At 52.7% G+C, this 26,533-nt stretch overlaps 1 protein-coding gene across 7 annotated transcripts; it reads right to left on the bottom strand.

The window, feature by feature from the left end:
• Positions 1-348: 348 nt before the first annotated feature.
• On the bottom strand, positions 349-26,401 carry RORC (RAR related orphan receptor C). Of its 7 annotated transcripts, none has more exons than XM_033199135.1 (11): positions 26,260-26,401; positions 23,952-23,981; positions 11,483-11,568; positions 10,932-11,073; positions 9,184-9,696; positions 8,844-8,965; positions 7,750-7,963; positions 7,484-7,591; positions 7,203-7,313; positions 5,584-5,693; positions 349-1,887 (listed from the first exon to the last, which is right to left on the bottom strand). In XM_033199135.1, the coding sequence occupies exons 1-11, from the start codon at positions 26,297-26,299 to the stop codon at positions 1,726-1,728; spliced, it is 1,638 nt and encodes a 545-aa protein (XP_033055026.1). In that variant the 5' UTR covers positions 26,300-26,401; the 3' UTR covers positions 349-1,725. The 7 variants fall into 7 exon arrangements, with proteins under 7 accessions (XP_033055026.1, XP_033055027.1, XP_033055031.1 ...); XM_033199136.1 differs by having other exon boundaries at positions 7,750-7,882; XM_033199140.1 differs by lacking the exon at positions 9,184-9,696 and having other exon boundaries at positions 26,260-26,369.
• Positions 26,402-26,533: the final 132 nt, after the last annotated feature.

The raw sequence follows: 26,533 nt of genomic DNA, 5'->3' as shown, positions 1-26,533 counted from the left end.
GATTGTCTTTTGGTCTCCCAGATGTGGAGCAATTCTATACAACCTCTAAATCTAAACGTTCCCTGTGGGTATCATTTGTGGGAAGTTCTCAGTCTAGAGCATCTCCGGCGGAGCTCAGTTTGAGGCTCCAATAGTGGGGGTTCCTGAGGATTCATTCACAGTCCTCACTGAGGGACTGCTCCACCTGGGAGAAACTGCATGGGTGGGGTGAGGGTGGGTTGGATCCGTATAATGCTGATGGATTGCTGAGCTGGAAATCTTGAGTCTTGACCCAGGAATGAGACTGGAGAGCAGGCATGCAGGTAATCTAATTTAAGGATCTCCTCTACCCCCTGACACACACACCTCTTGCCTTTAAAATCATTTTATAAAGAATGGCACAAGTTGGGGTTTATGTTTACTCAGATGAACCTGTCCCCTTAGAGGACACAATCCACCCCCAACCCCCCAACCGCCCATCATTGCTGTTAATCCCTCAGGGGAGGGTTCACAGCTGTTTATAAAGCCAAGAGAGGTTGTGGGCAAGATCACAGCTGGGGAAACAGGCCCAGGCCCTGCTCCCTGGTGTCCTCCATGTTGGAGTCAGTGGTGCCCAATGACGGGGTGATGCAATCGCATCTGCTTCCTTCTCCACAACAAGAGCAGGGCTAGCAGGCAGGCCAGGAAAGTCCTCCAGGGTCTGATCGTGCCTTCCGACTGACCAGTGCCAGCCACCTCTGCTTCTCTTGGCACTACTAGTGGTAGAAGACAGCGGGAGCTGGGGTGGTGTTTGGATCACCCCAGGCCCAAGATCAGTGGACCGGAGCACCATGGAAATCTCTGGGGGGTCCCTCAGGATTGGGACTTTTCCCTGAGGCCACTAGGCTCCTCCAAGCTGTGGCGTCACGGATGAGACAGATTGTGTCAGGTTCCCGTGTCTCTGGAACTGCATGACTGCTGTTGAGTCTGTGTGTGTTTCCCGTGTGGATATGTGTCTCTGATCAGATTTGTGCCAGCCCCTAAAGTGTGTTTTTAAAGTGCACATAACAGGTTTGAGTTTTAACTCTATATCTGAGATGCTCTTGGCCTTCATTGTACCCTAGTCCCACACCCAAATCCCATAAAACAATTATCTCCAGCCTCTCATCCTCATCCCATCCATTTTTGGTTAGACCCCAGGAAAAGGGTAGGGTGCCCAAACACTTCCTTGTTGAGCTGGGAGGAAGGTAGAGGCAGAGAATGTAAAGCTCCAGATTCATTTTATACGGGTCCTTCTGGGCTCTCACTGCCAGTCTCTGAGCTTGATCCATCTCCCTCAGCCGAAGCCCAAAGGGAAATGCAATGAGGTATTTCAAAGGCTTATTCTTAGCTTCTGAGCTTCTGAATGAATTGCATTCTATTCATCCAGGATGCCCCTGTTTTCTTGAGGATGGCTTGGTCCCCCAGAAGTCCTTATATCTCAGCTACCCCATGCCTTCCAGAAGCTGGGTGTGAAGGAATAAGGGAAATGAGACAGGTCAAAGCTGAGGCTGGAGATGGCGTTCTGCCAGCCCCACCCTCTGGCGATTGTCCCACTGCCAGGCCAGCCTGCGGACAGAAAGCCAGTCGCAGCATCTGCTCACTCCCAAAGAGCTGGTGGGGACCACCCTCCAGGGTTCATGGGAAAGGAAAAGGCCGAGGGTGGAACGGGGTCCAGGGAGGTGGGCCAGCAGGCCATAGGGAGAGGTAAGGAGTCCCTCTTCCAGGTCACTTGGACAGCCCCACAGGTGACTCGGTTTCAGTGCTGAAGAGCTCCTTGTAGAGTGGAGGGAAAGCGGCTTGGACCACGATGGGGTGGAGGTGCTGGAAGATCTGCAGCCTTTCCACGTGCTGGCTACACAGGCTCCGAAGCTTTCCCTTGGGTGGCAGCTGGATATGGGTTAATGGGGAAGGGAGGGTCAATACTTCAGCTCTCCTCAGAGCAAAGAAGTCTGCTCATTCTTCCTGGGCTAGGACCAACCCTCCTTGCCTTCCCCTTATGTACTTGGCACTTTGGTACCAGCCAAATCCCACTGGTAGAAGTACGAGTGTGTTCAGGACACCGGAGGGAAGCGAGAGTGGGTGGGGGACAGGTGAATGTTTTCTGGGTGAAGCCCTCAATTTGTGTTCCCGATACTTCTAGAATGAACCTTATCAAAGACTCTAATGTGCACTTCATGCTTTTATAAGAGTGACTGTCTGTGACTCTTGTTGTATGCTGTCACATGCCTCTGCCTTTGTGCATGTTGTTCCCCTCTTCCCGTTCCTAATTCTTACCCTCTAGTATCACCTCTCCTAAGACTACTTCCCTAACTGCCCCCATCTAGATTAAGGTCCTTCGTTTGGGCTTTCCTCTGTGTAGCACTTACCACATTGCAAGAAAATGGTCCAATTTGTCTGCCTTCCCACCCTAGATTTCAGCTCCTTAGCTGGGATCTCTCTTTCCCTGTCTCCTCTGTGCCTATCATAATGCCTAGCACATGGCAAATGCTTAATAACTCTTTGAACTACACAGACTTTCTAAGCAGGCGCCTAACACTGCAAGTCAAACCAACGCTGCCAGCACTCAGCCAAAGGGAAGGTGAAAAAGGCGCAGAAACCAGTGAGCAGACGGAGGCAGGGAGACCTCACCAGAGCAAGGCTGAAAGAACAATTTATCTCTTGCAGTCTCCTCTATAACCAAGGGGCTTAAAAATGTCTCTTGCCTGCCATTGCCTCCCTCCCCCTAGCTTAGTTTCCTTGGAAAGAGGCAGTCAGGGAAAAGCAGGCAGCAGGGTGTGATCCCTTCATATCTCCTGGATTCTTTCTCTTCCTCCCCACTGCTTTATTCTGAGCTTTTTTGGGCTGTGACAATAGCTTCCTTTGTTCATTCAACAAATATTTGTTGAGAACCCATCTGAATTGGAGCTAGACACTGTGATGGCCTCTAGTGATATATCAGATATATCAGTCAATAAAGTATAATCTCTACCTTGATTAAATTTACATTCTGGTGAGAGGCCCAGAAAATAAATATGTAATGTGTCAGATAATAAGTTCTTTAAAGAAAACTAAAGCTTTTTATATGGGGTTACTGGTTAGGAAAAACCTCTCTTGAATGAAGAGATGGAGCAAACCATTTGGAAAACTGGGGGAAGAACCTTCCAGGTGACTACAATAGCAAGTAGAAAAGCCCTGTGACCGGGTTTGATGTGTTCAAGGAATAGCAAGGAAGCAAGTGTGGCTGCAATGGGTGTTTGAAGGGGCAGTGGAAGATCAGGTGAGAAAAGAAGGCAGGGATCATGTTATGAGCCACTTGACCATGACACAGACTCTAGATTTGATTCTCAGCATGACAGGCAGCTACAGGAGGGCTGAGAACAGGAGTCAAGGTCGGGCGTGGTGGTTCACACCTGTAATCCCAACACTTTGGGAGGCCGAGGTGGGCGGATCACCTGAGGTCAGAAGTTCGACACCAGCCTGGCCAACGTGGTGAAATCCCGTCTCTACTAAAAATACAAAAATTAGCCAGGCATGGTGGCTCACCCCTGTAATCCCAGCTACTCAGGAGGTTGAGGCAGGAGACTCACTTGAACCAGGGAGGTGGAGGTTGCAGTGAGCCGAGACCATACCACTGCACTCCAGCCTGGGGGACAGAGCAATACTCTACCTCAAAACAAACAAACAAAACAAACAACAACAACAAAGCAAGAAAAAAACCACAGGAGTGGGCATGATGAGACCGCATTTTTAAAAGGGCTACCGTGGGTGCTGAGTAGGTGTGGTGTAGTTGCTACAGGGCAGACGAGGGTGGAACAGGGGCCCAGTTAGGAGGCCTCTCTTAAAGTCCAAGTGAGAGCTGAGAGCTGGTAGGGGCCGGAGTGGTGGTAATAGTAGGGAAGGTGATATATTTTTAAAGCAGATCCAACCAGATTTGCTTTCCAATTGCTCTCCCAGATTCCTATCTCTCCTCCTTCAAATCCATCCTGTAGCAGATTAAAGTTCAAGTTCTCCAGAGCACAGACTGTGTAAGTCATTGCCGTATCCTTAACACCCAGCCCTGTGCCTGGCACATAGCAAAGGCCTGCTTGAATAATTACATAAATGGTTCCTTTATACTGGTTCCAAAGTAAATTGCCTAAATAACAGCTCTGATTGTGTCATTTTTCTAGCCTTTGGAGCTCCCTGTGGCCTAGAAATAAAGCTTTAACTCTTATATGGCATTGAAAGTCCTCTCTGATTTGCCCCTGACCTAATTTTCAGGCCCGTCATCTGGTGCTCTTCTGCCCCATCGGTCTATCCCAGCTCCTGATTTTATGCTTTAGTCAGGATGTACCATGGGCTGTTCTCCACATATGCACTATTTTGCCTCCTTATTTTTGCTCCTGTTGTTCTTGGTCTTCATTGTACCCTAGTCCCACACTCAAACCCCATAAAGCAAATATCCCCAGCCTCTCATACTCATCCCATCCATTTTTTTGGTTAGACCCCAGGAAAAGGGTATATATATATATATATATTTTTTGCTCCTATTGTTCCCTAAGCCTGGAATGCCTGCCCTACCCCCATGAATGCTTGTTAAAATCTTACATCATTCATGGCCTAGTATAAATGTCACCTTCCCTGGGAAGTATTTATGACCCACTCCTTTTACCCCCAAATTATTTTTAATCCCCGTTTTATACTGTCATAACATTTTTCTGGTGTCTCTTATTATAGTTATACATAGGGGACACAGGGAGAGAAAAAGCACAAAGAGCACTGGGATTCAATCTTCATTTAAGTCACTGAAGTCTCCTGATAGCGACAAGATTTTTTTTTTTTTTTTTTTTGAGACAGAGTTCGCTCTTTTTGCCCAGACTGGAGTGCAATGGCACAATCTTGGCTCACTGCAACCTCTGCCTCCCGGTTTCAAGCGATTATCCTGCCTCAGCCTCCCAAGTAGCTGGGACTACAGGCGCCTGCCACCACGCCTGGCTAATTTTTTGTATTTTTAGTAGAGACGGAGTTTCACCGTGTTGGTCAGGCTGGTCTCGATCTCCTGACCTCAGGTGATCCACCCGCCTCAGCCTCCCAAAGTGTTGGGATTACAGGTGTGAGCCACTGCGCCTGGCTGCTACACAGGGAGATTTGAACACCTGTCCTATTGACTATGTTGCCATGAGGATGAGAAAGCATGTCAGCAAAAGCACCCTGTTAATTGCATTATTATTATATCACATACCACATTCTACTCTATGTTAGAGTTAGTGATACACAGATCTCTTCTTCATACCAGATTAAAATCTTTTGGTGGGGGCAGCAACCGAATCTCTGTATCTTTCCACAGTGCCGTATACAAGCAGGTGCTGGGTAAGTGCTGGCTATATTAAACTGAATTGTTCCCTGGAGGTCCCTCCCAATTCCAGGCTCTCTAACTTTCCAGTCTTCATGCACATGGAAGTAGCTGTTCATTCCCTTAGTTCCCACTGCTGATGCAAGTTCTCTAACAGAGCGTGGTATTCCCGCACTTCCTCTTCTGTACCCACAGAACCCGGCCCTCACAAACTCTGATGTCACAGAGCTGGCGATGGGCCTGGCCTCTTCTACTCCAGGGACTGCTCCTACCTTTGCCAGGATGCTTTGGCGATGAGTTTTGCAGAGATGATGATGAAAGGCCAGCTCCAGATTGTACTGCAGCTGCTCTACTTTCCTTTTCTCTTGGAGCCCTGGCCGGTCTGGAGGAGGGGGTGGGACCGTAATGAGAACAAGAAAGAAGGTGGACGTTAACTCCCAACAAAAGGGTGTATCTTTGTGGACATCTGTGCTGGATAGAGGTCTTCTCTGCTGAGTGTGTGCATGTGTGTGCCCTGGTTTGATGATGGTAAGCTCTGGGACGTTGGGCTTGGCTAACTGTCTACAAGGAGAACTGGGAAGAGATGAAAGGTATGAGAACTTCTGATCTCCTGACTCCATGCTACCTTCTCCCTGGTCACCTGATATTCCACATAGCTCGTTCAATGCTAGGCACTAGGATTCTGCCATAGGGGGAACAAGAGTTGGAAAAGAGCTCCCCAATGTATGAAAAAGTCTCCTGATAGGAGGTGGCCTTCCTGAAGGTGCCCAGGCCTGCACCAGGGGGCTTGCAGCAATCTGTGGCTAACTTTTGCCCTGATTCTATAAACTACCCAGAAGTCATCTTTAAAGTTTTTATCTCTAGTTTGAGGGGCATATTTAGGTGTCCACTCACTGGCAGAGCCAGAAGACTGATAGTCTCGATCTGCAACCTCAGGTTAGCAGCTTGACCCACTTCCCTAGGTTCTCTGAATACTTAGCATTCAGCTGGCTCAGCCCAGCTACTCCATGCCAGGGGAGTGGATAGGCTATCCAGAGTCTTCCCATTATAGGCATACAGCCTTAAAATTAGTTCACACAGAGCAGTGATTCTTAGTCTTGGTGGCCTGGGGGTGGCTGTTAAAATTCAGTGCACCCCTGATCAATTACAGATGGTCCCAGTCTTATGATGATTTGACTTACTATTTTTAAATTTTATGTTGGTGAGAAAGCCATTTGCATTCAGTAGAAACCATACTTTGAATACCCATGCAATCATTCTACTGTTCACTTTTAGAACCATATTCAATAAATTATATGAGCTATTCAACACTTTATTTAAAAATAGGCTTTGTGTTTTATGCTTTTGCCTGACTGTAGGCTAATGTAAGCGTTGTGAGCACGTTTAAGGTATGCTAGGCTAAGCTACGATGTTCAGTAGGTTAGGCGTGTTAAATGTAATTTCAACTTACCATATTTTCAACTTATAGGTTTATCAGGACATAACCCCATCATAAATAGCAAAGCACATGTACACTGGAACCTCTGGAAGTGGGACCCAGGCAGCAATAGTTTTTAAAGCTCCCCAGGTGATTCTGATGTGTGCTACAATGATGTCACTGCCATAGACTAACAATCAGACACATTTCTATCAGGAAAGTGGCTCATTTCCTCTCAACCTCATTTCTCTCCACTTCCCACAACCCCACATTATGCCGCTCTTGTCCCTCTCTGAAAGTCCTCTGAATCTTTATTTTAACTCATTTTATTTTATAGCAATACTGAGTAGGGCTCATTCTGCTATTTAAAACTATTTCCCAGATTTAACCACATCTGAAGATCTGGACTCTTCTTCAATATCTGCCATGCCCCTGCCACCTGAATGTCCTTCACCCAAGCCCAGTGACACTCACTGGCATTGATGAGAACAAGGGCTGTGTAGAGGGCAATCTCATCCTCAGAAAAGTGCAAGGCACTTAGGGAGTGGGAGAAGTCAAAGATGGAGCTGATGAGCTCGCTGCAGCCTGTTGGAGTGGAAATGAGAAAAGTGAGAGAGTGGCTGGAGCGGTGGTGCCCGAGGACACTGCCCTTATGGTGTTTAGAGCAGAGCCCTGGAAAGAGGGTGCCCTGGGTCACGAAGCTTTGCCCAGGATTGGCATCAGAATCTTCTCTCTCATTTCTCCCTGCCCCTCACCCAAGGCTCGGAACAGCTCCATGCCACCGTATTTGCCTTCGAAAAAGACCGTGCGGTTGTCAGCATTGTAGGCCCGGCACATCCTAACCAGCACCACTTCCATTGCTCCTGGGCAGTGGGGAGAGAAGACGCAGGGACAGTGTCAGGCAAAGCCAGGATCTGACTCTGTCCCCCTGATTTCCTTAAGCCACCTCCCTCAACTTGGCTCTGCCCCGTGCTGTGCTCTGTCCCCCTGCCCCCAGGCCTGCCCACCCATCCCTGAGCACCTGCTTTGAGGAGCACAATCTGGTCATTCTGGCAGAGCTCCATAAAGCCTGAGAGCCTCTTGGCGAACTCCACCACGTACTGAATGGCCTCGGTGAGGTGGTGGGCACAGCGTTCCCACATCTCCCACATGGACTGCAGGGAGGGAGGAGGGTCCTGCTGTACGCTCTGTGTGGCCCCGTGATCGTCCTGAGCCCTGGAGCCCCACCTAATAAACTGCAAGGGGTAGGCTCTGAACTCCTATGTTCTCAACTAGCATTTTCAAAAACCTGGTCTTAGCACAAATGTGCTCAGGGTGATTCCTGCCAGTGAGTCCCACACACTGAGCACCCACTGGCTGCTGACACTGAGTTAGCTGTTGTAAGGAAATTAAAAAAGTATGAGATACAGCTTTGCCCTCCAACAATGTACATCTCGTTGAGGTGAAAAGGACATACTGCTGCCCCTTCCCCCACAAAGGTTATGCCCAAGATCTCAGTAACCTAGACAAGCAAATGTGAAGTGCCAAGCGAGTGTGTTTAGAGCAGGTGGTATCATGAGAGTGTGATCGAAAAGGCAGCATAAACTTTGGAGCCTGATGAATCTGAATTTGACTTTGGTTCCACCACTTTGTGACCTTGAGGAAATCTATTAACCCCTCTAGGTTCAGTTTCTGTCTGTTAAAAATAGGAATAAATGCCACCCTCATAGGCTGGTTGTGGTAGGGGCTGAGGATAATTTATGTTAAGTGTTTAGCACAATGCCTGGCAGAGAAGGGGTGTTTAACAAATGGTAATCAGGGTTCTGATTATTGTTACTGTTGATGGAAGAGGAGGAAGGAGAGTGCACCAAGGTCTGCATTGTAGAGGAGGTAGGATGAAGGCCAGGTACAATTTTAATAGGCAAGGACTAAGGAAAAGCGCTCATCCATCTGCTGGGGTGTAGACAGATATACACATTCACAAATGTACACAGAGGGTGTGCACATGCTTGTTGGCCAGCCTGTGTCTGTGACGTGCCGCCCTGCCCCAATACCCAGGTGTGTGCAGGTAGCCATCTCTGAGCTCTCCCTGTGGGGGTGGGCTGCGTTCCCTTCCTGCAGGTCTCCTGGCCTCACCTTCCTCTGGTAGCCAGTCACTTCCTCCCGGGAGAAGATGTTGGAGCGTTGCCGCAGCAGGTCCTCCAGCCGCAGCTGGCACGTCTCCCGGTAGGACTTGCAGACGCTCTGCACCAGGTGCTCTAGGGTTGAAGAAGGAAGGCATGGCGTGATCTCAGCCAGCTCCTACCCCTACTCAAGCAAGGGCACTTCTCAGCCTGGCCTATCCTGCTCCACCTCCTCCCTCAGCCCCTCATCCAGACCCCTCAATTCTCTCAGGCTCATGTTTGATTGCTATAGGGTGCTGGTGGAAACCCCTCCCTCATTTCTACTACCCTCTCCCTTCCCCCTAGCTGCTCACCTATCTCCGTCAGGGAGGCATAGGGTGCCTCCGGTGTGCTGCGAAAACTGGGGCTGCCGTAGCTGTCTGGGCCCTGTCCCAGTTCCCCAAGCCCAGGATGCCTGTGTTCCTCAAAACGAAGTCCACATCGGTCAGGGGTCAGCTGGATGCCCGTGCTATAGAAGCTCTCTCTGCCCTCAGCCTTGCCCCGCTCAGGGCTGTATTCAAGGTGGCATGAGGCCCCATTGAGCCCTGCCTTGGCCAAGTTGTTGGAATATGAGGGCCCAGAGCCTGAGGCTCTCAAGAGGCCAGGGGGACAGGCAGAAGCCTCAGGCAGGTCAGGCGAGGAGCCCAGAGGCAGCTGCCCATCTGGGAGCCCCAATGTGTAGGTGAGGGTATCTGCTCCTTGGGCCCCTGCTGGGGGGGTCTTGACCACTGGTTCCTGTTGCTGCTGTTGCCGCTGCTGCAGCTGTTTCTGCACTTCTGCATGCAGGCTGTCCCTCTGCTTCTTGGACATGCGGCCAAACTTGACAGCTGAAAGAGGTCCGGGGGCCAGGGGTTTATGAGGCAGGAGAACATGGCACAGGGCAGGGTCGGCAGGCATTTGGTCATTAAAGGATTAACTTGCTGCTCTCTGAATGACTGACTCCAAGCACAGTTTCTCTAGCCTTTAGGGAACTTATGCTCAAGACCCCGTCCACCTCTCACTCTTGTTTGCTTCTGGGGTCTGTCCAGCCTGCCATTTCAATCTGCTAAGCAAAATCTTCTAAGTTCTCAATCAGCTTTGAATCATGGCAAAATTCCAGCAATGAGTCTAGGCTGGGGATTCTGGCCTCCAGATACGGGGGCTGGGGGTGGTCGTGCAGAGAGCCTCAGGCTGTATTGGGGTCACCTCGCCTTTCTGGGAGGGTCGGAGGAAGAGGAGAGCTGAGAACACAGGTCTCCCTGTGGTCAGGCCTGCAGGCTCCCTGGTGACCTAGATACTCACCACAGCCCAACCCGGGCTCCGCGGCTTGTTTCTGAACATCCTCTTCTGCTCTCTCTTTCCTGCCTTTTTACTCCCCCCGCCACCCCTCCCAGGTGTGGGGGCACAGCCCCTCGCCCCGCCTGCCCCTTTGCACCCCTGCGTGCTTCCTTTTGCTTTGTTATTTTGGGCACTGAAAAGTGCTGACGGGCTCCTTCTGGCTCCTCATCACCTCATGCCCCCCCAGCTCCACCCTGGGCTCCTTCTGTGGTGGGGGTGCGGAGGGGGACCGGTGAGGAGGTGGTGGGTGAGAAGGGTGGATAAGGCACCAGGAACACACCAGCCCTCCCCCACGACCACTCTCTGGTTGTTCTCAGGCCAATTCTGTTTCCATTCCTGGCCACAGTCCTGTGTCCAAGTATGGGAATGGGGGACTAGGAAGGGAGATAGAGCTAGAACTACAGCAATGGGGTAGCGGGGGAAGGTGCCAGAGCTGCATGGGAGCTGGGCCAGAGGGAAGCAGAGTGAGGAGAATTCGTTCCGAGTAAGAAGAGATGAAGAGGTATCAGACCTTGGAAAGAGGAGGTTTGTTCTAGCAAAGCCTAAAGTTGGGGACTCCAAAGAACTTTGATGGGGTGACCATCCATCCTGGCAGGAGAGGAGACAAGCGGTTGTAAGGGGGAGGAACGGAGAGCAGACCAGAGGACGGGCAGTCTTGTGGGTTAAGCCTTGTCTAGCTCAGCAGGCCAGGCTGCCCCTCCGGAGACACCAGGAAAACCCCAGGAGACTGTCGACTTGGCCTCACCATCTCGGGACATGCCCAGCGCCAGGCATTTCTGCAGGCGGCAGTGCTGGCATCGGTTTCGGCTGGTGCGGTCGATGGGGCAGTTCTGCTGACGGGTGCAGGAGTAGGCTGCGTTACAGCGCTGGCTTCGGCGGAAGAAGCCCTGGGGAAAGCAGGTGGAGGGCAAGACTGCTTATCCTGGCCAGGCCCAGCTCACTCACAAACGCCTCCAGCCCACAAGCTCTGGCAGCTTTTCTACATTCCGCGACCTGTCAGTTTTCTGTGGCCTCCATCTATTTGTGTAATTGCAATTTATCCTGCAGTCATTTCCCTAGCTTAAGACAGGGCCCTGCCAATGTTGAGGGTTCTCTAGGGAGGCACTACTCAGGTATTTTCCTGGCTGCCCAGGAGATCACCCCTGGAGTCAGAACAAAGACCACTAAGCCCCTTGTTTATCTCTAAGGAGACGCTGTGTGTGTGTGTGTGTGTGTGTGTGTGCGTGCGTGCGCGCGCACGCACGTGTGTGTGTATGCACACGCACACATGCATGCATACACATGCCTATGACTCACCTTGCACCCCTCACAGGTGATAACCCCGTAGTGGATCCCAGACGACTTGTCCCCACAGATTTTGCAAGGGATCACTTCAATTTGTGCTGGAAGAGAGAAAGAGAAGTAGGTCAGCCCAGGAGCCTTTTCTGCATTTAACCACTATGTACCTGGGCTGCAGATACAGGTACCTGGTGCTTCCCCCACTTCTCCAACCAGCTCCAGCTTGCTGTTTCCCTCTTGCAAAATGGAAGGGGAAGTGAAATGCCAAATGCTTCTCAGCAAAGGATGTGAGGAAGCTGTGTTTGTTTCACAGAGGAGGGGAGTGTTGAGGGGCGGCCGGGAGTTGTATCAGTGCTACGGAGGCAGAGAAAGCAGCTGCAGAGGGGCCACCTGCTCAGCCTTCGAGTTGAAAAGCTCCAGTTGCCTCCCTCCCTCCTTGGGACATAGGACTGCTCACTGCCTCACAACACCTGCTTCCCGCCCAAGGGGCTTCCTCTGTGCCTCCCTCCCTCACTGGGGCTCAGCTCCCATGGGCAGAGTGTAGGGTATGGCAGGAAGATGTGGTACACCAGGGGTGGGGGATAGGCAGAGATGCCAGCTCTTCCCAGCCAGTCAGTGAAGGCTCAGGGAGGGGCTATACAGAGAAGGGATGAGGGGGTGGCAGGGAGGAGCCCAGGAAACTGGGTCTCAACACCCCAGCTCTGCTGGATGCCTGAGAGCCCAGGGAAAGAATTAGCCAGGGCTCTTAGGCTCTTGGCCCCAGAGCAGAGAGAGGGTGGCTTTGTGTACATCCATGTGTCTGAGTGTGAACACTTGTTTGTACAAGGGCATCCGTATCCATTTGTGTGAACATGAATCATCAGTGTTAAAACTGGCTGAGACTAGAGACCATCTCATTCAACCTCTTCATTTACCAATGAAGGAATAGGCCAGATAAGGCAAGACAGTTGGACCAGGGTCATAGGCCAGTTTGCCTGAGACCTGGGTCTATATCCCAGTTCCCTCGAACTTTCCGTTATGCTGCTCTGTGTACCTGTCTTTTGGGGTACAAATATCAGTGAGTATGTTTGAAGGCATGCTTGTGCGTGTGCATATGCATGAAAAGTACGTGTCATTTGTGAGCCTACGAAATATCTGGTTACTTCTGCGTCCACACGTGCATGTTTGTATGTTAGCATCTGCTCATGGGGCACTAGGACCCCAGGTTCTTTCTCCCACTGAACTCACTGTAACCTGCACCTGCTTCCCCACGCCTGTGGTTCGCTGCTGGCCCTAGGCTCATCTCTGCTTTGCCCTGTCCCTGTCAATGTCCATGGCTCTCTGCTGAGCTTCAAGGAGGCCTTCTCCCAGCTCTTCCTTGAAAGGTAGTTGGGCAAAGCTTGGGATTTGGGATCCCTGGTAGTTGGGATCCCTGGTTACTGTAGGTTTTTTTTTTTTTTAACATTTCCCGGAGCATACGCATCTCTTTTCTGCCATCACTGACCTGCTGCCTCCCCTCTGAGTGGAGAGCCCTGGGGCAGGGCAGGCCAAAAAAGTGAAGAGAAGGGCCAAAGCCCCTTTTAATCTATGACATGTCTCACACCAAAGGGGCAAAAGAAGTGGCAGCCTCGGCCGGGCGCGGTGGCTCAAGCCTGTAATCCCAGCACTTTGGGAGGCCGAGGTGGGTGGATCACAAGGTCAGGAGATCGAGACCATCCTGGCTAACACGGTGAAACCCCGTCTCTACTAAAAAAAATACAAAAAACTAGCCGGGCAAGGTGGCACGCGCCTGTAGTCCCAGCTACTCGGGAGGCTGAGGCAGGAGAATGGCGTAAACCCGGGAGGCGGAGCTTGCAGTGAGCTGAGATCCGGCCACTGCACTCCAACCTGGGTGACAGAGCAAGACTCCGTCTCAAAAAAAAAAAAAAAAGAAAGAAAGAAGTGGCAGCCTCTCTAGAGGGCGAATGCACATTGCTGTGAGCTCACCTCCAGTCCCTGGCCTGGACACTGGTCACAAGTAGGGCCTGTTGATGTGAAGTGGGCAGGGAGATCATGGCTTGTCCGCCATTCCCCAAAATATTATTTCCATCATTCTTAAACCATCCTCCCTCAGGCCAGCCTTGAAGTGAGTTAGAGGCAGCAGCTGCACCTGACGGGGACAGGGCACATGGGGATCTGAAATCCCTTCGTTAGCACTTGATTCCTCCCCCAACCCCCAGCCACACGTGCCTGCCTGGCAGCTTCCAGTGCTCACACTGCGAGCTGTGGTCCCCCCAGGACCAGGGGGTAAGTGAGTTTTCCAGATTATTTCCAGTAAATTAAGAGCAGATTTTAATGCACGGAGGGGAAGAGAGAATAAAAGGGCACTGGTGTCTGGAACGGGGGCAGAAAATGTGAGGGCACTCGTACTTCCAGTCACTTAGATTCTCCCTCTAGACCTGTGTTTTCTTGTCAGCAAGATCAGGATAAAAATATTATTGCCTGTCCATGGGGGTGATTGTAGGTAACATAGAATAATGAAATCACCCATGGAAAGCACTGTGTATTCAAGTTACTCCTGAGCAGAGGTCAGGCTGAGAAGCCCAGTGGGCCTGGCCAGGCTGGGAGGAGCACTCAGGCCCTGTGGACTCTGTTCTTGCCCAACACCTCCCCCTCCAACACTGCGGCATCTCTCTTTTCAGTGGCCTAAGACCAGAGACGGGAGAAACCAACGTAGGCCACCCAAAAAAGTAAGCAGGAGGGAGATTAGGCCAAGCCACAGTGGGAACTCGGGCTCTGGCCCAGCAGTCAACCACAGGCCTCCCTGCCTCTTCCCTTCTCCAAGACCCACATCCGTGTGCGTGTGTGTGCTGACCACATGGGTGACCCCAGACACATCTCCCTGCCCCGTGCTTGACCCACTGCTGCTCCTGGCCCTAGGAACCTCACAACAGTGTCACCAAGACCCTGACCTTCTCAGGAAGATGCGGCCAGTCAAGGATCCCATTTGCAAATACCCATGTTTGGACTCCAGTCACCTGGAGTCAGCCCATCCTCCATCCTCCCAGTCCAAGACAGAAGTACCCAGTGAGACAGGCACACAGGGCCAAAGACTCTGAGCTGGAATGTCAGACCCCCTACCCTCATTTAGCTAGAGAGACCAAGAGGTTTGGGACGAGGAAAAACAGAGACATAGACCTAGGGATGGAGAGATGGCTGCGAAACACTGAAACACAGAAAATCCATGCCTGTATCCTGGCCTTTGCCCAACCCATAGCCCCCTCAGCACTTCCGGCCCTCTAGTCCTGCTACCCCCTCCTTCCCCTGCCACCTGCACTCCCTTCAATGCCATCTACCCAAACCTCAGAAAGAAAGTACCAGTGCTGTGTACATAAATGTGTGTGTTACTTGTAGAGAAGGGGTGGGGGAGAACGGGAAGGGGGCTGGTAGACTTGAGGGTTGGTGAGAGGAGCTGAAAACACCTCTGATGATAACTCACCTTCAAAAGCTACCCCTGGGAGACATGTCCCTGAAGCAGCAGGTGGTGGGAACTCAGATTGGGGAGAAGGAGCTGAGTAATCACAGGATTACTCAAACTGTTGCCCAGGAGCCAGGTCTGCCAGGAACTTACCATCTAAGGGCCTGCCAGTGCCAGGAACTAGAGCCAAGCAAAGGTCAGGAACCTCGAGCCAGCCCCTGCACCACTGCTCCCATGGCAGCCCTAACTCTACCCTCGTCTGCTGTCTTGGAAAGGATCTTTATATCTCACCTGCAGCTCTCTCACTGTAGCTCTCTCCTGAGAGAGAGCTTTCTCCAAAAGAAAGCTCCAATTCCACATGCTTCCAAAAGGAGAGACAAATGCCCAAATGCACACGCCAGCTCCTTAAGTCATCTAATGACTGACATCTAATGACTATGGCTTTTTGCATCTCAAACAAGATTACCTGGGTATCTGAGGTGGGGCTCAAGATTCTGCACGTTGGTCAGCTCTTAGTTGGTGCCTAAGCTTGCTGGTCTTCAGCCTATACTTTTAGTAGCAAGAACTTAGTCCCTATTCCTGCCTTTTTGCCAGGCTGCTCCTTCCAGGAAGTGGGGCCAGTGTTGGCAGTCTTTTCCTGAGCTCATTCTTGTATTTTTTTCTGCCATCCAGTGTGACCTCTAAAACTTCATTTTGAGACAATACTAGAAAAAGAACCTGAATCTCCTCTGGATTGCTTTAGAGACTGAAGTATCCCCAGGAGCATCCTAGTAGCTCCTCCTATGAGGGGAAATATGGTAGAGGCAAAGTCCTCCATCCTCCTCTAGTTGAGCCTCTCACAGCTGCGAGATTCAGTGATAGTGCTCTTTGAGTACTTCCAGAGCCTGGCCCTGTGCCAGTTTAGGAAGCCAACCCTGGGCCCCATCCAGGTGCCCTATGCCACAGAGAGGAAGTGGTAGGAGCAGGGGAGGGGCTGCAACCCAGGGGGATCTCTCCCCTCAAACCCCAGAACCACCCCCCCAACCATCATGGTACAGAATGGGTTCACACAGAGGAACCCCGGGGTCCTCATCTCCTGCTGGTGCCTCATCAGTCTAGAGCTGGGCCTTTTCCTCTCCTCTTTCTCTCTCCCTTTTCTCCAGTGGATACTGATTAAGGAGAAAGGATAATGATAGACATAAGCATTGGCTGAATTCTTACTCTGTGCCAGGCTTTACATGCATTTTCATTTAATGATCACAACAACCCTGTGAAGTAGGCCCTGCTAGTATCATCCTCATCTTACAGACGAGAAAACTGAGGCCTAGAAAGAGTAAGCAGCTTGACTAAGGTCACACAGCCAGAAGTGGCAGATCTGGCATTTGAACCTAGATCTCTGTAATCCTGGAGACAGTGCCCTCAAGCCTTAAGCTACATACCCTACGAGGATAAGACGCCCAAATGCACACCGGAGACCTGGGTAGAGGACATGGTTATTGGCTGGAGGGGAAAAAGTGTGAGGTGAGTGTGGTGGTCTAGGAACAGAATTCACAGAGGAAATCCACAGAACTAAAGCCAGGACTCCTGTTTGTATAAAGATCCCAAGAGATATTATTCCCTCTGTCCCAACTCATCCTCTGAGGTCCCAGCCTCCTCCTGCCCTTACCCCTTTCTCTAAGGCCAAGTGGGACAACTTATATATCTCAACAGGGTTCTGGGGGACTCCTCGGGAACACCACAGCCCCTTTAGCGCATAAACTAGGTTTCCATACATCTTGGTATGCCTCTCTTTGCAGAATGAATGAATGAGTGAGAAAGAGGAATACATCTCTTTCCTTAGCTTAGGGCTCGTCCTCTCCCCACAGCCAGAACTCTCTGTCTCAATCCCCACTGAGACCACAGCTCTGGGCAGGGGTCCCTTGCACACCCCAACCTGTCACCAGCCTCCCTCCTTTCTTAGCTCTCAGTTCCCCCAGCTTCTGCAAAGCTGGAAACCAAGGTGGTGGGTGCCACCACAGGGGAGCAGGAGCGGGAGGGCTGGATGGGGGCCGGGGAAGAAGTGGTTCTACCTGGTGAACACTACCCCAGCCCAGGCCAGGGCCCTCCCCGCAGCTCCTGGTGAGAATTTTCTGCTGAAACACCCAGATCCTAGGGCTGAGAAAATAGTGAAGCTAAAACTCAGGTGGGCGAGGGAGAGTCTGGGGTTTTGAAAAGCCATGAATGACAGCCAGCCAGTCACCCGAAACCCCCCCTCCTGGTGCCTCCGCCACCCCCGCAGTCTGGGACTGGAGAAAGGCGAGTGAAAACAACCAGTGAATGGGGGAGGGGATGAATCACCAGGAGGAAGCTCTGGCGAGTGGGAGCCCAGACGTTACCATCTACTATCAGCGCCTTCCCTGCCTCCACGGCCGTCTGTCCCCTTTCCCAGAGCACCTTTGCTGCCCAGGAGTGTAGTGGACCCAGAAAGACCTTGGCTCTGGCCCTGAGGCCCTGCCTTGTCACTGTCCCTCCTCCAAAATTGACATCTCCATCCTTTCTGAGCCTTAGAGCCCCAGGGAAGGTGCTGCACTGCAGCAGCAGGCATGAAGGTGAGACCTCAGAAAGGACTAGCCATATGAGAACTGGAGCAAGGGCCTTGGGCTGCCTGCCTGGGAGAGCCCTGAGCCCTTAGAAAGACCTGTTACTTGTTAGTTTGAGTCAGCAACACAGAGGCAGGGGATGGGGAGGAGCTCCTGGTAGGGACCACATATTTTCATTTTGTTAGGACAAGCTGAGTCTTTTCAGAGTCTAGTGCCTTGGGCTCGGGGGTTTGGTATTTCTGTTAGGAATGGGAAGATGGGGAAAGAGAAGGGTGCTGGAGTGATGCAAGGAAGGAAGAAGCCCTTCACAGAGTCCTCAGATGACCCTGGGCTCTCAGGGTGATATCTGTGTACCCTGGGGACTTGGAGTCCTTTCTGGCCCACTGTTCCTCATGATCATGACCAAACCTAAGAAAGATCAGCTCACAGTGATCTCGCACCCCTCGGCCTCCCACCTCCCCATCCACGCCAAATGCCAGGGCCTAAGTGCCTATTGGTGCCACACTGGCCATGCCCTTAGGGGAAGATGTCTGGGCTACCCTCCCTCTGGCTGGCTGGGAGTCTCTTTGGCATACAGACACATTCTCTCCACTTGACAGCAGCAGGTCAGATGGCAGGGCACTGGTACCATCCTTGTCAGAGCCACTGTACTTCCCCCTTATCACTTTCCTAGACCCTGTGTCTCCCTGTCTTCCCTTTACTGCCGGTTACCTTTTCTCTCCGCCTCTCCCTGTGTCTATGTGCCTTGTGATCTTCTCCACTTCAGCTCTGTTTCTGGGCTTCACATCTTCATGTTTTTTTGTTTGTTTAAGAGATAGGGTCTCACTCTGTCACCTAAGCTAGGATGCAGTGACATTGATCATAGCTCACTGCAGCCTTGAACTCCTGGGCTCAAACCATCCCTCTGCCTCAGTCTCCAGAATAGCTGGGACTACAGGTACACACCACCATGCCCACCTAATTAAAAAAAATTTTTTCGTAGGGACAGGGGCTGACTTTGTTGCCCAGGCCGGTCTCAAACTCCTGGCCTCACACCTCAGCCTCCTGAAGTGGGATTACAGGCACGAGCCACTGCGCCCAGCCGCACCTCCATGTGTTTGGCTCTATTGGTGTTTCTCCATCCACACCTCCAGCTGGACATTACTCTCTCCGCAGATGTTCCAGAAACCTGCTCTTTGAGTTGGGCCTCTGCATCTCTCCTTATTTCTTGATTTGTTTCTGTTCCTTTTGCCAGGCCCTTGGTCTCTGGGTGTGTCACAGTCCCAAACCCCACGTGCTTTGACTCTCGCCATCAGTGGTTGGAGGGGCTGGTGGTGGCTGGCATTCATTGGGGTCAGATAACTTGGGGCTATGAAATACCCATAAATGTCAAAGTGAGAAGGACCAGTGGCACTGACCCCCTCGTCAGAGGACGCCCTCTCTCCTACCTCCCAGCCTGGGTAGGGCTGTGTGTGTATGGTGGGGGTAGGTATAATGAAGAGCTGGCCAAGTGTCTCCCTCATCCCCTGCTGGGGACTCCTGCTCTGCTGCTGGGCTAGAAGCACACCTGGTCATTTCATCCCAGGGTTGATTTGCTCATTAGGGGCTCTCTCTGGGAAGACCAGTTTGCCAGCGTTTGCTGCTAATAGAGAGAAGCTAGAAGAGAAACTGAAGTTCCAAGGGGCCCTTTTCTCCGTGTGGAAGCTGTTGGCTCTTCTCCCCAGCCCTCCTTATCCACTCCAGCTCATATGTCTGCACTGTGGCCTCAGTCCCCATCACAGAAGTGGAACTCTTTTCTTTCCTTGGTTTCCCTTCCTTCTAACTTCTGGGAGAGCTGAGTCTCCTTCATCACCCTTGGGGATGCCTGTCTTAGGGCACTGGGCTCTCTCTTGGCCCTGGGCCTTTGGAACTGCAAGACTCTCCATAGTTGGTTTTGTTGTTTTATCTTAAAATTTAGCTCTGTTGTTTTGCATTTGGTAGGCCAGGGCCCAGGGACTTGGCTTGTCTAGGCCTATATGGCTAGCCAGTGACAGGTGGAACAAGCGCCTGGTCTTACACTGTCAGTCCAGGGGTCTTTCCAGGACTCAATACGGCCTCCCATCTGTGGCTTGTGGGAAGACCCCAGGTTGAAGCTGGGGCTGCCTCAGGCCTCAGCCATAGGGGCATGGGGCTTCCCTTTTCCTCCTTCACCTTGTGCTCCGAGAGCTTCTCTGGCTTCCCTGGCTTCCCTTCACAACGAGTACAGGGGACTTCCTGAGGTTGCCCACCCTTGCTCTGCTGGAAGGCACAGGAACCCCAGACATCTGCCCACCAACTGTTGGCCCAGGGCTCCAAGCCAGGAAAAGGATGAGGCTGAGGTCTTTCCAATCCCATCTCCACTGCCTTGCTTCCCCGGTCAAATGGGTGGAACTGACAGTTCTCCAGGACCGACCCTGGAGAACCACACACACACACACACACACACACACACACACACAGACACACAAAGGCATGTGCCCGGGTGCACCCTGACTGGATTCCACCTAGTCCTCATGTCCCTGGATTGGGCAGAAAGCCTGGTGGCTTAAAGGCCTGGATGCGGGGTTTCCGAGCCCTGCTGCCTGCCGACCTCAGTTGACTCTTGCCGTCCTGTTGCTTCAGAGCACAGCAACGGCTCTGGCCTCCTTTTCCTCACAAGCAGGCTGGAGGCACAGAGGGAAACACTGTAACAGGAGCCAGGAGAGTGCGTTCAGGGCCCCTAGTAATTACCAGCCTCCATCAGATACCAGCTGTGTAACCTTGGGTGAACTATGCAGCCTCCTCGGCTCTCAGTGTTTTTGTAAAATGAGGGGCCCGGATACCTCAGATACTCTTGGAGGTTCTTTTTGGAACTCAGGAAATCCTCAACAGTCCTCTTACCATTGCTGCTGTCAGGGAGCTGCCTGGCCAGCAGGACTCCCCAGCTGCTCCACCCATCTCCCAACAGATCTTGACCTTGACCAGGACGTATCCTGCCAGGGAGGAGCACTCAGCTTTGCTCACACTGCTCCCAAGACATCCTCCTTTCCAGAGGGGTGACGACAGGGTCCAGGCTCCCCCGCCCCCAGGTGGCCCCATTCACTTACTTCTCATGACTGAGCCTTGGCTCTGCCGGCCTTGGCTCCCTGTCCTTCTCAGCAGGGGTGGTCCAAGAGTGGGGTGCAGCTGGCAGCAGAGGCGGGCGAGGCCCTCTCAGCAGTGCCTCAGCCTGAAGCTCTGCACCTAACTCTCCCCCAGTGCTTCTGGGCTGGGGGGTTTAAGCTCCGCACCACACAGGTGGCCAAGTGACAACCCCCCACCCCACCCCCAAGGGGTGCAATGAGTAGGATGACAGGCGCCCCACGTGGCCAATCTGGGCCTGGGGCAGGGTGTGAGGGGAGGGGCAGCCAATCGTAGGGGGCGTTGGAAAATTCCAAAACCACATGCGACAGCCACACGCGGTAAAAGCTGTTTCCACCCGCCAGGGTAGTTCTGGTTGGGGAGCCGGAATGGAGCTCACACGAGCCTGAGGCCAGGTTTCTACTCCTCCTCCCCCTGAGGACCTTCCGAGCCTGACCCTCTTTGCCAGGTGACTTCAGGGACAGGGATGTTTTCAGAGGTAAGTCACAGGATGTCTGCCTGGGGTGGTGGCATGTGCCACCTGACACCCTGAGGACTGCCAACTGCCATGCCCAGTGTGGTGCAGCCTGGAGGGCTGTCCCACCACCCCCAGGCCCACGCTCTCTCCTGCAGACACCACGTATATCTTGTGCTAGGGAATACGTGGAAACAATAGAAGCAGTGATAATCACCAGGCAAATACCCACAATCCGCAGAAGGAAATCAGAAATTTCCTTAGGAGCCAAACTGCTGAAATTGGGGTGTAGATAATGATCATCATCACCATCATCATGCTCATAATCATAATAGTGCTTACTATTAGGTGTCAGAAATGGTTCTCAATGTTTTCTGTGGATTATCTAATCCTCACAAAATACTTTATGTGGGCTGGGGGTGGTGGTTTACACCTGTAATCCCAGCACTTTGGGAGGCCAAGGCAGGTGGATAACCTGAGGTCAGGAGTTCGAGACCAGCCTGGCCAACATGGTGAAACCCCATCTCTACTAAAAATACAAAAATTAGCCAGGGGTGGTGGCGAGTGCCTTTGGTCCCAGGTACTCAGGAGGCTGAGGCAGGAGAATCGCTTGAACCCGGGAGGCGGAGGTTGCAGTGAGCTGAGATAATGCCACTGCACTACAGCCTGGGCAACTGAGTGAGAATCTCTCTCAAAAATAAAAAATAAAAAAAACTTTATGAAGTAGCTACCATTATCCTCACTTCGAGGAGGAAAGTGAGGTACACAGAGGTTAAGGAACCTGTCCAAGGTTACATAGCTAGTAAGCGGCAGAGTCAGGATTCAAGCCCAGGTGGGTTGGCTTCGGATCCCACTTGAAGGATGGGAGGGTTTCTCTGGTTCAAGGTTGCTTTTGAGGGTGTCTCAGTCCGGGAGGTCCCTTGGCCTGTGAGTCTCTCTGGAGTGTTTTTTGGCCTGGGGGAGGGAGGTCCTTCTCAGAGGTCAAATAATTCCAGAGGCCTTCTCAGCCTCTTATGTGCTCTGTGTTGTACGCTGGCTTTGAGAGTCCCTCTTCAGGGCCCCTCGGTATTCAGGCTCCCTCTTGGTCTAGGGAGTTCCCCCAGGTTCCCCATCTGGGACCCCCATCTTGGGGTTGTCTCAATTCAGGAGCCAATTTTCAGAGTCTCCCAGCCTGGGGGAGGCCTTAATGTCTCCTGGATTCTGTGGGGCAAACTCCTGAGAGGTATCTAATCTTGCTGGGACTCTAGACCCTCTCATCCAGGCACAGGCCTTTCCTTGCCTTCCTGGGGCTTCAGGAGCTGGGCTGTGGAGTCGGGGAGAGGCTGTCAGCCTGGATCCTTAGGACTCTTGGGGTGGGGACATGAGGATCGGTGGGTTGGGAAAGGGACAAGGAGGTATGGTGCTGGCTGAGGTTTCTGAGGTCAGGGGTTAAAGGAAGGAATAGGGTTTGACCTCTTGCAGTTCCTACTGCTCCGAAAGTCCCCCTACTCCCCCCACCCACATATGGTCCGTGACCCCCCTCCCCCAGCTCACCCGCGTCACTCCCTGACCCGCTTTCCTCCTGGGGCCCTGCTCAGCATTTCCGTGGGGCCCTGTGGCTAGGGGCAGGCGAGACACTGATCAGGATTATGCTGAGCAAAGCAACCCCCACCCAGGAGGAGGTAGCATCCTGGATGGCCCTCAGCCCTGGGCTGCCCAGCTAAGGGAGGAGGGCAATGCTTTGCTCTCTGAGATGTCTCTACTTGTCTCATGGACAGCCACGGAGAAATGGTGTGGCTACTCCTCCCCTGGAGGGATTCTCGTCGATTCAGGGACCTATGCTTACAGAAGGGCATGCGTGGCCCTGATGGGCATAGCTTTGGGACTGTGTACATTCTCTGGGGGATTAGCCTTTGCCACAAACTAGGAGAGGAGAGCTGATGTGCTGAGTGGTTCCTAGAGAGCATGCTTATTCACTAGCGTCCACTGGGAAGTCCACTCTGAACTCTAGTGCCCTTCCTACCTGCTGTAGTCTGGCTTTCAGGGCCCCACGACACAGAGTGCTCCTGTCCATTCTGTTTCCTACAGAGATAAAACTCTCCTGCTCTCTAGTCCTGCACAGGCTGGCTTCAGGCTTGTTCACACCTCAGAATGTGTTAACCACAGAGATGAACACCAAACCTGGCTCAGCACCACAAAGCCTGGTGCAGGCTGGGCATGGTGGCTCATGCCTGTAATCTCAGCGCTTTGGGAGGCCAAGGGGGGTGGATCACAAGGTCAGGAGTTTAAGACCAGCCTGACCAACATGGTGAAACCCCGTCTCTACTAAAAATACAAAAATTAGCCAGGCGTAGTGGCAGGTGCCTGTAGTCCCAGCTACTCCAGAGGCTGAGGCAGGAGAATTGCTTGAACCTGGGAGGTGGAGGTTGCAGTGAGCCGAGATTGTGCCATTGCACTTCAGCCCAGGTGACAGCGTGAGACTCCGTCTCAAACAAACAAACAACAACAACAACAAAAAGCCTGGTGCAGGCTCCCTGCCTCCTATGGCAGCAGCGCTGAGTTCCTGAGGCCACCTCGCCTCTGCACACTCCCCCACCTCCATCTCCTTCCTTCCCCAGCCTGGCAGTCCGCCCCCACCCCCTCCCATCTCCCTGCCTCTGTCCAGCATCTCTCCTCGCCTTTTTTCACAAGGCGGTTCCCTTTTCCTTTGTTCTTTCCTGGTTTCTTTACAGTGTTTCCTTTCATGCTTAGGCTTCTTCCTCATCTCCTCCCATTGCCCTGATCTGTGGTTTCCTCGCACCTCCCCTTGCTTTCCTGTTGCCTGCCATTTCTTCCTGACTCCTCCACCTCTGTCCAACCTCAGTCCCTCACCAGATTACTTGCTGAATTCTTCTCTATCTCATTGTGCCCCAGCCATTTTCTTGCCCTGGACCACCTACTCACAGGTGTGGGTCTTCTTTGCAGCCAGCAGCTCTGTAAAGACAAGAGAGGGGGTGGACGTCAAAGGTTGAAGACCATGAGGAGTTGAGACACTTCCCCCACTCCTAGGATCCCACTGCTGCACTCCTTCCCTCAGAGCCTGGTGTCTGAAGGGCAGACAGACCACCCCCTGCAGTGCCCCTATCTCCTCCTCTGCTCTTGGGCCATGCTGACCCTCTTCCAGGTACCCAGAACTGTCAGGCTCCTCACTGCCTCTGGGGCTCCCTCAAGCTACTCCTTTGCCTAGAATGCCTGTCCCTCCTGTACCCCTTAATCTAGCCAACTTCTCTTTCTCCCTCAGGTCTCTGATTATGTCTCTTCCTTGGAGAAGTCACACACACCTCCTTCCCCTGCCCTTGTGCTGACACACTTAGCTCCTTGCATTTTATTTCCTGGCACTCACCATGTCACCTGTCACCTAACTGCTGTAATTGTGTCATTGTCTATGAAATGGGTCTTCCCTGCCAAATTGTAAAGCCCTGTGAATGCAGGGACCGTGTCAGTCTTATTCACCTTGTAATTTCCAGAGCCCTCCACAGTACCTGGTTCACTGGAGGTGCACAAGAAATATCCTACAGCCACAGCTAAATCTCTGTGGGACTGAAATCTCTTGGTTGCTTATCTATGCCTGAAAACACCAGGGCTTAGAGATGTGAGGGTTGGGAGGAGGGGGAGAGGATGTTTGGAGGAAGAGGAAGGGAGAGCTGTAAACACAGACCCCTCTCTGGCTTCCACAGGCCAGGCTTCCCTGGCCTACCAGCCTGAAAAGGAAGGCATCCCTTTTCTGCTGCTGCTGCGTAGCTGGGTCTGGGTGGAGATTAGGTAGTAGGGAGTATGAGTGGGTTGATGGAGGTCACAGGAATGCGTGGACCTCCAGGAGGAGCAGCCATTGAGGGGAGGGCCTTAGCTGGAGCATGGTTGCAGGGGATCACCCATTCATGCAGTTAGCATCTATGAAACACCTAGCCAGGGAGCCCCTGGAAAGAGGATTCCCCTGCCAGACCTTGGTCCATTTCCTACATCCACATAGCAGCTCATCACAGAGCACAGGGTCAGTCTTTTGTCTCAGAAAGCCCTTCAACCACACCCTACACCCCCTATAGCTTCCCTAACCTCTGACTCTGTTCTGTTATTTTTTTCCTTCTGCTGTTCAGTCTCGACACGTGACTCTCACACACACACACACATACACACACACAATGCTCTTCTGCCCAGGAGATGCTCCCCACTGGCAGGCCATGGTCACTGAGCTGTGTGGAGGCCAGTGTCCTGATGGCCTGGGCTCTGGGCTCTGCTGGGGTGAGGGAGGAGAAAAGACTGCCCCAAGGTGGTGAGGCCCCACCCAGCCCCGTCCACCTCCCCTTGCTCCTGCCTGGCCCCACCCAGCTTCCTCCCTGACGTGGCACCGGCTTCTGGCCTCTAGCCTTACACCTCACAGCAGTCCTGTGGTGGGGGTGCTCCCCTTGCTCACCCAGGCAGCCAGTTCTTCCTCCACCAGGTGGCCCTGGAGCTTGGTGACTCTGGCCCTCAAACTTTCCTCCTCCATGCTCACAGCTGACCAAACCTGTGGCCCTGGGATCCTGCTCTGAGGGGGTTCCTGACTTGGACCATAGGTGGGGCCAAGGACGGCCTGACATTCTGTCCCTGCCTGCTGATGGCCCAGTGCCCCACATTCTCTGCAGAGATGAAATCCCACACCCTTGGGTGAGTGGGAGGAAAGGGCCAGGCTATGTGGTCGTGGGCAGCTGACAGGGTGTGGTTCCCCCTGCCACACTCCCGAAGTCTGTCACTCCTAAAGGACAGGTTTCTCCACTGGTGAATGAACAGAAAGTGGAGCAGCCAGCCTCCCAGCCACTGCTGCCTGGGGTCCTGGCCAGATCAAGGAGGCAGTGTCCCCGTGCCTCTTGGGGCAGGCCAACACCTGGGAGGGCCTGTCCACATTCTAACCCCTTGCTAGATCTAGATCTGGCTCCCCTGACTTGGCTCTTCTCTTCCCATCTACCCACCAACCTGTTCCTTCCTTCTCCCGCTTCTCCCTTTCCTTCCTATTTCTCTCCATTTCCGATTTCTTCTCCTGTCATCTTCCCAGCCCCTCCTCCAGTTTCTCCTTCGGTTTTACCCTCCTGCACTGCCCCCCAACCCAGGCCTTCCTCCTCTGCACTCTTGTCCCTCCCTCCCCTCCTCACTTCTTGCCCGTTCTCTTCCCATTTCTCCCCTCCTCTGAACCTCTGGCAGTCTCTTCCACCTGCAGGCAGGGCCATGGGCCTCTTACCCCGTGAGGCTCGGTGCTGTCTCTGTGGGGCCCTGTCCATGGGGCAGCTCCCTTGGTGCCGTCCTGGCTGCCCTGGCTGCCCAGGAGGGCAGGGAGCAGGGCCCAGGGGAGGGAGGAGGGTGGAGGGTGGAGGGCGGGAGCACCTGGCCCTCCAGCAGGCAGGGAAAATGAGTGGCTGGCAGAGTGTCCTGGCACCAGGAGGGGACATGAGGAGAGACCAGTGGACCAGCGCATAGAGCCTTGAGAAACAGGACAGGAGAAAGGAAGGGAAGTA

Source organism: Trachypithecus francoisi, unplaced genomic scaffold (assembly GCF_009764315.1).
Source record: "Trachypithecus francoisi isolate TF-2019V2 unplaced genomic scaffold, Tfra_2.0 Lachesis_group5, whole genome shotgun sequence".
NCBI classification, from domain to species: domain Eukaryota; kingdom Metazoa; phylum Chordata; class Mammalia; order Primates; family Cercopithecidae; genus Trachypithecus; species Trachypithecus francoisi.
The sequence above is the reverse complement of the archived record's forward strand: the minus strand, read 5'-3'. Positions and strand labels throughout refer to the sequence as shown.